Source organism: Heliangelus exortis, chromosome Z, assembly GCF_036169615.1.
Source record: "Heliangelus exortis chromosome Z, bHelExo1.hap1, whole genome shotgun sequence".
NCBI lineage: Eukaryota > Metazoa > Chordata > Aves > Apodiformes > Trochilidae > Heliangelus > Heliangelus exortis.
Genome location: NC_092454.1, coordinates 50,394,819 through 50,408,816, shown reverse-complemented (window position 1 = coordinate 50,408,816; position 13,998 = coordinate 50,394,819). Strand labels below are relative to the sequence as shown.

General features: G+C 34.1%; 1 protein-coding gene across 4 annotated transcripts in view; it reads left to right on the top strand.

Annotated features, from left to right (window-relative positions):
* The window catches only part of AP3B1 (adaptor related protein complex 3 subunit beta 1), a 156,648-nt gene that overhangs the window by 80,502 nt on the left and 62,148 nt on the right, over positions 1-13,998 (top strand). For all 4 annotated transcript variants that reach the window (XR_011723146.1, XM_071729834.1, XM_071729836.1 and 1 more), the window contains 3 exons: positions 3,836-3,945; positions 9,298-9,474; positions 13,648-13,834. Coding sequence is in view for 3 of the 4 variants with exons in the window: in XM_071729834.1 (XP_071585935.1) it covers positions 3,836-3,945; positions 9,298-9,474; positions 13,648-13,834 (474 nt within the window). In the remaining variant the exon portion in view is untranslated. The remainder of the gene's footprint in view (positions 1-3,835; positions 3,946-9,297; positions 9,475-13,647; positions 13,835-13,998) is intronic.

The following is a 13,998-nucleotide window of genomic DNA, read 5'->3' as shown; positions in this document are numbered from 1 at the left end:
TTGATAATTTGGACTGACCTCTTGCCCTACTATGATGTAAGTAATTTTAAATGTAAGAAACAGATGGGATTATAGGAAGTCTTTTTGTCTGCCAGTACTGCATATACTAGAGATTCTGCAGGATTTTCTCACATAGGTGTCTTTCTCTTTCTGTTGAAAGTTACAGGTTATGGATAGTAGAAGATGTAAATGCAATTGTAGGATGTATAGCTAAAACAGTTTTTTTTCTTACCAGTCTACACAAATTTCAACAGGCAAGTTGTAAAATCACTTGACTGTTAATCTGCCAGGTAACTACTACCTATCTATTGAAATTACTGTTAGAATGACTTCAAAGAAGATCAGCTCTTTGTAGTGTTCAGTTTATATGCATTAATGTGGTTTTAGAGCTCTGTTACTTACATTGTAAGGGTGAAAAAACTAACCAGGTAAAAACTTAGACTTCAGACAGTTCTGAAAAGCAGACACTTTATCTTAGTTGGGATATGAAGCTCTAATAGTTGGTTCTTAACTTTAGTTTTAACCATTTGTGTTATCTTCCTATAACCCGAATAATCATAGAGTAGTTTTGATTGGAAAGGGCCTTAAAGGTCATCCGATCTACCCACCCCTGTAATGAACAGAAACATTTTCAACTAGTTTTGGTTGCTCAGAGCCCTGTTGAACCTGGCTTCGAATGTTACCATGGGTGGGACATCAACAGCCTCTTTGGGTAACCTGTGGCAGTGTTTCTCCACAGTCATCTTAAAAAATGCCTTCCTTATATCTGGTCTGAATCTACCCTCTTTCAGTTTAGAACCATTACCCCGTTCCCTATTGCAAGAGGTCCTGCTGAAAAGTTTGTCCCCATCTTTCTCACAAGCCCCCTGTAAGTACTGAAAAGCCACAGTAAGGTCTCCCTGGAACACTCCCTTCCCAGTCTGAACAAGCCCAACTCTCTAAGCCTTTCTTCACAGGAGAGGTGTTCTGTTCCTTTGGTAATTTTTGTGGCCCTTGCCTGGCTATATTCCAGCGGATCCATGTCTAACCTGTGCTGGGGACTCCAGCACTATATGCAGTACTCTAAGCAGGGTCTCACCACAGCAGAGTAGAGGGGCAGAATCACTTACATTGACCTTCTGGTCATGCTGCTTCTCATTCAGCCCAGGACAGAGTTGGCTTTCTGGGCTGCAAGTGAACATTGCTGGCTTATGTCCAGTTTTCTGTTTACCGGTAGTCCCATATTCTTCTCCACAGGGCTTCTTTCAATCCCTTCATCCCCCAGACTCTATTGGTACTGGGGATTGCCTCAGCCCTTTTGCAGGATCTTGCACTTGGACTTTCTGAACTTCCTGAGGCCCACGTGGGCCCACTTCTAGACTTTGTCCAGGTCCCTCTGGGTAGGATTCCTATATCTTGGATGTCATCTTGTCAACTGCACCACTCAGCTTGGTGTTGTCTGCAAATGCACTGAAGCTGTGCTTGATCAGTTGTGCACTTTGATCTTACTATGAGATTCAGTTCATATACTTAATCCAAAAACAGTTGATGCAGTTATGCAGTTTTGCTGCTTTTAGAAATAACGATTATGCAAACTATAGAATGTGTATAAATTAGTCTTTCAGTTTCATGTTGTAGTTTCTGCAGGTTAATATAAGCAGAAGAAAAAATTACTCTCTATCAGTGATAATAAATGTAGTATTTAAAAATGCAGCTTTTGATTATTCTTTGGTAAGAGTCCTTGCTAGAGCCTTTCCTTGATTTCTGTTATACTGTGGCCAAGTTCTCCATTATGAAGAAACCTGTAAGTTAGTCCCCAGAAGTTACTGTCCACTATGTTGTTAATTTTTTGCATACAACATTATTTGACAGAAACGAAAATGGTGTGATGGAATACATTTTAGATTTTTGTGTTATCATGCTCCAGGATATTCAGAGATTAACTTACTCAGAGTAGTCATTTCCATCTTCCTAAAATTGTTTGAAGGAAAACAGCATTGAGCATTACATCTTTTAGATAAAAGGTTTTTACTATGATTTGTGAAAATTATACCTCTTGTAGTCTCCTATATTGATAAAGACATTCCTCATTATATCTTCTCAAATATTTACTTTAAAAATTTGATCCACTTTTTATGTGCATTATATGCAATTATCCTTATAATTCCAGCAGTTACATTTTTAGGAAACTGTTAACTAAAGTTAGGTAACTTAGGTAACTGCTCATCCAGAATGCCAATTTGATCTTCCCCTTTTGGTGGCACAAATTTGTTTTGCTTTTGTTTGTGCTTTCTTCTTTGGTATCTAGATTGTGTAAAGGAACCTTACTTGCTTACTTAAAATTGTGGCTCAGTTCTTAAAATTTGTTCCCAAAGACTGCATCAAAGTAGATGTTTTATGTACTGCACTTCATTTTGTCACTGTAAATTCTACATTTGCAGCAATTGTTTTTAACAATTACTTCATGTCCACACAGTTTTTTTGTTTCGATTTTATTTTGTTAAGCCATTCTCCTTCATAAGTAATATGATAAAAAATTCAACAATAAAGGTTATAATTAAAATGTTGCCCACTCTAACTATTCCAAAATGTAATTTTAAGATTTTTAGTATTTTCTTTTTATTTTAATATCTAGCAAAACACAATTGAAATTGAATTGATCTCAAGGACTGTACAAGATTTGAAGATACGTGAAGTAGACGTGTTAACGTTGCTTCAAGGGATTAATGTGGAAAAATGACTGACACATCTTGTCAAATAAAGGATGTCATAAAAAGTTGCAAGCTAAAATCTTAGCATTTCAGACACTTATGGCATAATGATGCATCCTTAGCTTTTGAAAAGTCTTTCTCCATAAGGAAGTTTGCATTCTAAAAAGAAAATAAAATTATTTAAAAATTTAGAGCTATCTTCTCCATGCTGTTGTTACTATTGCTGAATGAATGATCTGTGTGCCAGATCAACTCTTGAAATGTATTAATATCTCTGTGATGCTTAACAAACAGTAGCATTGTTTCTTTGTTTTAAACATTTGATAGTTTAGGAGAAATAGTTAACTCCTTTTTTGTAGCATAACCTAAAATTAGGACTATGTTGAAACTGTGTAAAAGTCTTGGTTTTGGTTTCAGCTTACTGTATTTGATTTTCCTTCATCTTTCCTTACAGCATGAGTTTACTTTTGCATAGAAACTTACCTCTGCACCGACAGACTTTTTCAGCTTTCATACAAGTTCATCAGGCTGCGAATGTAAACTTGTTTCAGCATTTAAGCACTCCAGTGCATGATTTAGGCAGAAAACTCACAACAGCCTGCAATTTAGAAGCTTCATTTGAATGTACTAGAGATTAGGATACAGACTTGAGAGAGACCATTTAAAAGGTGAAAAAGTGCAAAAGAAATTTGTAGATATTTCTTGTTTATGAATGAGGTGTTACTTATAATGTGGTGTATTTCCCTGAAAATTAAACAAGCATTTGTATTCTCAATGCAGGTGGCAAAGTGCTTGTGAATATACATAATTTCAATGAAAAACAAATGTTTTTCATGTTATTCCTTGATTTGAAACAGAAAAATACAAAGTGCAGCTTTGCTAAAAGGCAATTTTTAAAAAATATGTAGTAGGTTAATATTTTTAAATTTAGAATATTTCTGTTCTCTTTTTGCCACTTTTAACTTGATTCTGCAAGCAGAACTTGTATTTAGTAGAGTAGTTTACATCTTTGTTACAAAGTAAATAGAATTCAATTCTGCAAAGCATACTTTGGACGCTGATGACATCTTTTACAATCCATTATTTGTGTATTTTCCTTTTGCATAAATGCTTTTTATATTAATAAATTGTTTTTTCTTAAACAGAAATTGTAGTTGCTGAAAGTGTCGTAGTCATTAAGAAACTGCTGCAAAGCCAGCCTGCACACCATGGTGAAATTATTAAGCATATGGCCAAACTTCTGGATAACATTACAGTGAGTATTTGTGCATACAGTGTATTATTTTATTCATATTATTTTTCTTGTTGTCAGTATAAAATTCACACCATCTTATTTGAGTTTGGGACATAAATAGAAATAAATGTATTAGGGAAATACAACATTAATTTTTTTTTTTACATAAATTATAATTTTTCCTGATGTTAAGGAAGAGGAAATAGAAGTTGTCAAATGTGACCAATTTGTGCTTTAGATCTGGGAAGCTATTTTGAAGAGATACCTGAAAATACTGAGCATCGCTAGTACCATTAGGCCAAGATAAATAATAGGTTTAGAATGTGGCAAAGCAGCTTTTATTTTCAGTGTGTTATATTACTGATCTGGAATCGAGTTTTTATTCTAAATATTTTTCCTGCCCTCAAGTCATCTGACCATTCCATGTTAACAAAAAAACCATTGGGAGTGTGTTGCACTGTGTCTTGAAGTTGGGTTTTTATCTTCTGGGTATTTACAATTCTGTGGCATTTAACAGTAAAATTTGCATTATTGTCTGTTATCTATCCTTAGATTAAATTGACATTTAGCTATGTCAATATTTACTTCCCAAATTCTTCTCACAGTCCAAGTTATTGATAAAACATTTAGTGATCTATCATAAATTATAGTGTAGGGCTGAAGACCATTAACTACCTATTGCATCATATCCCAAAGGTGACAGAATTTGATCTGTCAATAATTATCTTTCTGTAGATGCTATGAATAGATCTGTTCGGTTTCGTATAATTACACATTTATTGATGATGGAACAGTAAGTATTTTCTAAGTCACTGATCCTTCTGTTTACATAGTTGAATTTGGCAAAGTTTGGAATATTAAAAGAAAAAGGAAATGTGGCCTTCTCAAGTCATGCCTTCTGAAAAGATTAAGCAAATAAATCTGTGGCTACTAAATTCATGCTGATCATCAAACTTCATAACCTCTATCTACTGGGTAGCTTATATTAAGAGTCAAAAGAGGCTGTCCAAGATACTGCTAATTACATCTAACATAAGTATTGGCCAATTTGTAATAATCACCTATGTTTTCAGGAAATTTGTGCAATATTTGAATTGATAATTACAATCTCCTAAATTGTGTATAATCTCATTATACCTGTCTTCAGGCACTTTGCCAATGAGTTTGTTATCTCATTTCCATATAATGTACAAGAGAATTAATTATTTCCTGAATATTATGTTTAACACTTAAAGGTTTTTTAGCTATTTTATACAATCAATTCTTCCATATAATTATTTCAAATTTTAAATGCAGCATTTATTTGTTTTAATATTTTTCAATTTAAGGATAGAGCATTTGTAGGAATAAAGTATGAGTCAAAATCTGAATATGGATCATGCTTCTTAAATAAGAAGAAAGCAGTGAAAATACACTACATAGGCTCTCCAAGATGACTGTTCTACATCTTCTTTTAAATTATTTAATAATAGCTTCCAGAAATTTATCTTCCTTGGTATGTTTAGGACTTTGGATTAAAGAATAAATTTGAAAGAACTTCGTATTTATAATATGAATAATGTATCATTATCCTGAAATAACTTGCACCTGTTATGTTTGAAAATAGATTTATTACTTCACATAATCAAGAAACAGTTTGGGCTGGAAGGCACCTTGAAAGATCTTTGTCCAGCCCTTTCAGACACTTCTGAAAAGACTGTGTATTTTTACACATTGAAAAAGGTGATGTCTGCATTATATAATTACTGAAGGTCTGAGTTTGTGATTTTGAAATTTAATAAAGCATTATTGGAATTCCTGAGATCTGCTCATGTATTTAAGTATTGGTCTTACTGTGGCAAGATTGGCTGCTGATTAACATAACGCAGTTGTCTTGTTATTTGTCTGCTCTAAGACACAGACACAGAAATTCCTGACCCTTACTACATTTACATATAATATACAAACGTACACACACTCTTTTGTACAAACATATTTTGCACAATTATTTTCCTGACCTTTTCTGTTAGGGAAGGTATTTCTGTGTTCATTTTTACACTGGATTGAAATTTAAGGAACCTATCCTACTCCTCTAAATCAGCAAAACATTGTCATTAAAGAAGTCTTGCATTTGAACAATGGAGAAACAGCTGAGCTATATGGTCTTGAATGAACTTGGAGGTAACTGGAGGGGGGGTGTTGTGGGCAAAGAAGTTATTTGGTGCTATTTAGAGTTGAAATTAATTTAACAAACCACAAGCATGAACAGAATTTAATGCAATTAAATAGCAAAGCACTCAGGGTAAAAATAAAATTTCTGATTGCTCTGTCATGATTTTAATTTAGGTAAACAGTAAACACTTTACCACTGAAATAAACAAAATCTATACCAGCTGGATGGAAAGAATATTTGGGTTGGTGCCTGAATGCATTTCATCGTTAACGTTACAAATTTCACTTCTATTATCTTACATTAAAAAAAATTTAAAGAAAAGCTGTGCACATATGAGAGGTGGTGTCATCAGTGGCGATCTTTTTTTAAAGGAATTTTATGTGTAGAGGTTCAAGTAATGGCAGTGTTCTTGAAAGTCTACCATTTGAAAACAGAACCAGCACTTTGATTTCTGTTCTTCCCTGTGTACTTTTCCTTCTTGCTGGCAGCCTGACATTTAACAAAATTCTATCCCTCTTTCCATTCCGGATTCCAGGTAAAATTTAAAAAATTACTAGCTATCCAAATTTTCTTCTGGATGCAGACAGTTAGACCTCACTTGTGGTTCAAATATCTCTTTGGTTTGTAACAAATGTGATAACCAGAACTGATGACTTAAAGCCGTAAGACTAGAGCTGAGCCACAATAGTTGTTTATTGTGTTGCATAGAGTGGTCTGGAAAGTCTTTATGATGTGTTTCTTCAACTTCTGTAAGTAACAGGAATCTTACTTTGAGGGGAGAGGGTCTAGCTGGTTGGTAATTTTTAACCATTTATTTCTTTACCTACAGGTAATTAGTTAAAAAAGCACTAGAAACTGCCTCCTGGTAAAAAGCATGCTTAACCACTTTTTTGGGACATACAGAATAAAAAACATTACACAAAGAAATTTACAGTCCTGTTTTCTTCAGAGAATAATAAAGAGGAGGATTGAATAATGAAAATATTATTTTCTGCATTTTTGTCAGTTCAGGGTCTCTACTTAAACTATACTGAAAAAGGCAATGAAGGTCTAGAAATGGTTTCATTTCTTCCTTCTTTTTTTTGTGCCCTGGAAACCACAGCTGGAGTATGATCTCTTGATATTACATAAATGAGGATTGGAAATCTTAACAACTTACAGGAAAAAAAGTCTGAACTTGTTGAGATGTTGCCATCAAATGAATCCAGTGATGCAGAAATTTTGGGTTCATCCATTCAACACACACTTTTCATTAAAATGTCTTCCATTCAAGGCTTGATTCAGGAAGTATTTGATCTGTATTGCACAATAATAATTACAGTAATTCTTACTGCACAAAAGTTGTGTTTAATATATTCACTATTTACATAGAAAGCTAGCCACTGGGCTAAAAGGCAGAATGTTATGAGAAATGTAATGTCTTCCATTGTCAGTATTTTTTAAGTTAGTTTTTTTAAATGTTTGTCTTTTGCAAGTAATGCTACACTGGAATTGGGCTGCTCTGTGAGCTATTTTTACTTTATGAAAAAACAGTAGTAGGGAAAGGGATGTTTCTAATAGACTGCTTCCAAAACTGTGATACTTGGTGATCTCTAGTAGAATTCTAGTATTTTAACATGTCTGTAATGAAATGTTTTAGAAAAATAAATGTAGCATAACTGAAACCTGAAGTTGCCTATATATTCTTATTTAGAGGTATCTATCTGTACAGCAGGCAACTTGAACTGCTCCAATACTGGAAAATTTAATGTAGCACTCAATTACTATTCTTTAGCCCAATTTAAAATAATAGATTGGGAGTGAGGTCTTAATGCAGTGTAACCTTTGGAACATTAGAAATAACCTCTTTCCCTTCTGAAATCAGTGTACAGTAATGGCATCAGTCTTACTGTTTCGCAGGCAAACGTATTCTGACTGCATTTAAAATTTTTATATTTAGCAGTTGTTCAGTAGCTTGTTACCCTCTCCTGCTCTCTTAAGTTCCAAGACTGTTTACATTTTTTTGGCAATTCATAAAGTAACATTCATCTGTATCTCAATCAATATTTGCATATACCTGAGTATATTAAATCATTGTTATACCACTAGCAATAGATTGTGTAACTTACCCTTAAATTTCTTCTCCATGTTTGGAATTGGCATTGTTATCGTTGGACTCCTGTATTCTGATTTTTCACAATATGGTTGATTTCTTTTTCTGCAGAGGAAGTCCTCTGTTTTCCCTGTGATGCGTTTGAGTATATTTTTATTGCCATGTGTATTTGCAAGTGTGAAGTACAGAGACAGATACGATCAGGCTGACTTTATTCAAAGATGTTCTCAAACTTTTTGGAGCCATAAATCATGTTTAATCATTAAAATTTTTATGAACTTAATGAGCATTTCTTTAGTATGTCTTAACGGGCCATTTGTTAGGGACTGTGGACCATAGTTTCAGAATTGCTATCCTGAACCTTGATAATTTGATTTCATTTGTTACCTGTTATGAATGTAACTGGAAAAAAGTACTTTCAGAGTTTGTGTGTATACAGGGTAGGATAATTAATTGCTGGTTCCCACTGTAGTTCTGACAAACAGATATTCATCTCTGAACATCTGGCATATGCTGGGAAAGTAATTAAAATATATAAAATGATTCTAAGAATTAGTGCTTTGAGAAAACAGTCATGAATTTCTAAAGCTTGTTTCTCCCTTACCTAATCTTACCTAAGGCAGAACTTACTGACCTAAGATTTTAATTAAAAACAAAGAAAATACAGCAATAGCCTGAATGGGATTCTTGTACTTTTGAATTAGGAGAGCAGGATTTGAGGAAGCTGTATTGTTAGAAACAATTTCTATATGAATGTACTGAAAGAAAATCAACTTTTTGTTTCAGCATGGGGTTTACAACAATCTTATGGCAAGGATTCCCAGCCACCCCTTGAAGGCTTGGATTCTCTCCCCAGCTGCCACCACTTTTTACTGTGGATATGAACACCTCACTTCTGAGCCTTATCAACTCATAATGCATAGCTTTTGAGACAGGATCTGTATCTTACATGGGTTTGAATATTCGGTCTACCACAGTAGTTATATGGAACCATACTTAATTTGAGTCTTTATTCCTTGTGTGGCAGTTTTCTGTAAACTATTTTGTTTAACTTGTTAGTGAACACAAAAAAGTACATGTACTCAAGTGCTCTTTCTGAACGTGTTAACTGTGCACAATGTTTTCTCAGGTTCCAGTAGCCAGAGCCAGCATTCTCTGGCTCATTGGTGAGTACTGTGAACGGGTTCCAAAGATTGCACCTGATGTTTTGAGAAAAACAGCCAAGAGCTTTACTAACGAAGACGACCTTGTAAAGTTGCAGATCTTAAATTTGGGCGCAAAACTCTATTTAACAAACTCAAAGCAGGTAAGCCTAAACCCAGTATTTACTTAGAGTTATGGTAGGTTTTGTACAGTCTGTATATATCAGTGGTGATTTTGTTTCTCTAAGTAAGCAAAACTAATCCATATTGTATTATAAAGAAAAGCGGAACATCAGTAGCAGACTAAATAAAACAATGATTCTTTAAGTATGTGCTGGATTGGAAATAGGAATGTAGGAATGAGAGTTTAAAAAGTGCTTATTTTCTTTCAGGATATCTAAAAGGAGATGCCAGCAAAAGGCCTCGTTACATCTTTTTATCAGTGCTCATCTTAAAGATAGTAGCTGTTTTCCCTTTTTTCTGTATTTGTTACTATTCAACTTTGGCTTGTGAAGAGATGTTTTTTGATCATCTCTAGCAATAAAGGTAATCTAAAAATGTCAGAGGGTAAAAAAAAGGTGAACTTAGATCTCCAGCTGCAGAAAAATATAGCTCTGAGAAGTGCCAGCTGCCTCTTTCTTCTTAATGACAGCACTGTGAACTTCATCACTCTCTGTCCATGGAATATAGCATCTTGACACTAACTTCTCACTATAATTCCAATTAATTCCTGTGAAAGGTTATAAAATCAAAGATTTTTTTTTTTCTAAATGTAGCAGAGGTATTTTGTCTGAGATGTATGCACTTTCTGGGCTCCTTGACCTCTTTAGTTTTACAGCAGTTTGGACAACACAGGATCTTGCAACTCTGCAGTACTGGTGTCTTCTTATTCATTAGTATCCAACATCAACTGCATATGTGATTTGTCTGAGACTTTATTGTGTAGGCCATGTAGGAGATGCAATGACTTTTTGCACATTCAGATAAGAATGAATGCATGGCCTTTGCTTGTACAGTCTAAAATGAGCGGTAAAAAAAGGTCACTTCTTTCTGTCAGTGCTCATCTTAATGAAAATGCTGACTGAGGTAAGGAAAGATGGGGTTGATTTTCTAAACTGTCTCCTTTTGGCCCATTGCACAGTACTAAATTTCCATATAATTCTACAGTAATTTTTCTGCTCCATATTTGGCAAAAAATTCATTGAGGAGATGATAATTTTTGTGATTGCTCTGTCATGATTTTACAGCAAGAAGGGCCTAGGTTCAACCTTACCTAGGTAAATACATACTAGAGAAGAGGCTTTCCTCTGGTTCTTAATATTGTTTGGTAATTATTTTTCCATTTTTCATCACTTAGGGCTATAAAAAAACTTAAGAATGTGCTGCATAAAATGGAGCTCATTTAAGAGAAAGACTTATGCAGGAAATGTTATCTAATTACCTTAGCTGTTTCTTGCATATGGCAGTTAGAGTAAAAATTCCCAAGTAGTCCTAGCATGGAAATAGACATGTTAAACATGGTTTAGCACAACAACCTTGCTTAAATATCTAAAGAATTAAGATACTGCAAGCTGATTATATCAAAGAGTACGTAGCTACTTTTATCATATGATGAGAGTCACCCATGAGCCTGTTGGTGACAGGAATATTATAAAACTTTTTCAAGTGGAGATCTACCAAGAGGTATAAAAGGCATTAAGTTCTTAAAACAGAACTAATGCCACTAGAAAATTTTAGAAATGTTGCTGGAGGGTGGCTCAAAGTGTACTTTTCATATTAGCCAAACCACAATGTGCAAAAAATAATAATAGATTCTAACATTGTGGAGGTAAAAGAAATTGTACTACATTTATAAAATGAGCATATCCAGATAACAGGTGATGCTGACATATGTTATTAGATGTGTTATAAAACATACCAGAATACACTGTCTTACTGTTTTATGAAGCAGTCATGGTGTGCAGATTCTGTCATATCTCACCAAATTAACGTGCTTGTTCAAATAATTTTCAGCTTCTTATGGATATCCCTTTGTTGGAAAAACTGATGTGTATTCATTAGTTTTTGGTTTTTTAATTAAAATTAATTGTTCCTATTAGCTACCTCCATATAGAAAAGCTTTTCTAATTGTTTGGTTGCATTGCTGTAAGACAAGTAAAAAAAAAAAAAAAAAAAGTTTTCTAGCTTCTTTAATAATAACTGTTTATACTGTTTATAAAATATGTGGTGCTTGAAAAGAGACTTCTTGCAGAAATAGAGCATTCTTCCATATAAATTTCTTTTGTCTTCATCTTTGTTGAATGATAGGGAGAAAATATTTTAGTGGAGAAGAAGGAGGAAAAAGGGAAGGATTATGGATAAAATAATCCCATTGAAGAAAATGCAGTCTTAAAGGATCAGCTCCTTATCCAATTCCATCAAGGCTCACAGAAAAAGTGCTCACCATGATAGCCAGACCCTCAACTTTTTGCACTCCTATAGTAATTCACAAGCAAAACCCACGGTGTTTTATGATCCATTTTGCTGAGCTTTCTGCATGACAGCAAGGAGTCTTGTTTTGTTTCACAGAGAAGTGATGGCAAAGGCTGCAGGAGGTATCCCTCATTTAGTTTAATTCATGCTGCCTTGGAACCCTCCCTTCCAATTCCATTTAGATTGAACAGCCTAAGTCCTGCATGAGTGCAGATTACGTATGTTCTCTCTGATGCAGTTGTTTAAAATTTTATAGCCTGATACAGAAATTGCTGCCAATAAGCTGTGAAATAAACATGGGAAAGTTTTACCTTTCCCTGAGCTAAGACAGTACCTTGAGGGGAAAAAAAAACATCTTTTCACAGTATCATACTTGAGTATCAGAAAAAAGAAACAAAAACCATTTCACTGAAAGGCTTTTTTAACTATGCTTTTATTATTAATCTAACCTAATATAACTAATTTATTCAAGTCTTTGGTACCATAGGGTATTTTGTTAAATGCTTGCATACGTTACATTGTATGTGGTTAAAAATTAAAACTTCTTTTTTTTTCCACTTACAAGAATTAATCAGTATTCAGATATTTTTTAATCTGTAGAAAAAACTTTATCTTGCACCCTCAAGGTGGAATTAAGCTGAACTTTTCTTAGCAAATTGCACATAACAAAATTGACTAGTGGGGTTCTTTTACATATTTTTCCACTCACATAATTGAAACTGTGTCATTGTAACAACAGCATGATGAACAAGATATAGATGCAAGATATTGTTTCTTTTTATAAACAAAGACAGCCTCCTTGACAGGTACTGTCAAGTACTTTTTTAACCCTGTCTTTGTCATCCATTCTGATTTGAAATACTCAATATTTACTTCTTTATTATGGTATATTATTTTTGCTCTTTTTCCTGTTTACTTGTATATAAAGAAAGTAGCATACTTCGTTCAAATCTATCTGATGAATACAAGTCTGTTCAGCACTATTGTTTCTTGTTACACTATGTTATTTCTAAGGGAATGTCTTCCTGACCTTTTTTTTTTTTTTCTTTTTTTTTTTTAAATTAACCAGATTATTAAAATTATTTGAAATGTGTTAATATTCTCAGACATTAAATTAGGAAGTCCTATTATGCTGTAAAAAGCTGTGATAATATAAGTTGCTCTCTTACATAAATAAATAAATGACTGATTTTACTGGAGGCTTTAAGCTCCAAGAAAAAAAATGGAAGAAGTCTTTTATCCTGGTTTTTAGAGGGCATCAGCAGCTTGCTTTTATGAAAAAGTAACAGCTAAATGCACTGCAAATAATTTGCAGTAATCCAGTTCAGTGATTCATGTGTCTGCTTTAATGGGTCATAATTCAGGATAAAGTAACTGAGTGCAGTCAGAGTGCAGACACTGCTTATGCCAGGGACAGTATCTCTTCATAAAACACACCTCAGCAGAAGCAGTTTGCCAGCCCCCTAATACCCTCTGATGTTTTGATGTCCTGCATATTTTTCCGATTAAGTTTTGAGTGCCATGTTTTTAGTTGTATTTCCACATTCATTATCCTCACGTAGACCCTTCAGCGGGTTTGCCATATATGATTATTTTTTTAATGATGCCTTTCTTTCCACTTCAGCAGTTTAATAATCTAGCACATGGCTGCTTCTCAGTACTCAGCATTCACCTCCCCGATACAGAAGAGGACATGTGCTTTGGCTTCAGAATTCCATTTGCAGCTTTAGAAATGCATATTCCCTGTGGAACAACATTTGTTTGACATAACCATTCATTTTTATTAGCTCTTTAAATATGTTTATCCAGAGTTATCAATAATCATAAATAACTTGTATTCTGTTCTTGTCCTGTTTTTTCTGCAGACAAAATTGCTTACCCAGTACGTATTAAATCTCGGCAAGTATGATCAAAGCTACGACATCAGAGACCGTACAAGATTTATTAGGCAGCTTATTGTTCCGAATGAGAAGAGTGGAGCTTTAAGCAAATATGCCAAAAAAATATTTCTGGCACAGAAACCTGCCCCGTTGCTTGAATCTCCTTTTAAAGGTATAACTGCCAAAATCATTTGGTAAATGCTCATTGTGCAAAGGAATGTGGCAGCCTCTCCTATTTCAAATATGCTCACAAATTGTGTCACTTACAAAATACAAATGATTAATATGCAAAAATACACACTCTCCTTACTTGCTTTTCAGAAAGCAAGGTTTGCA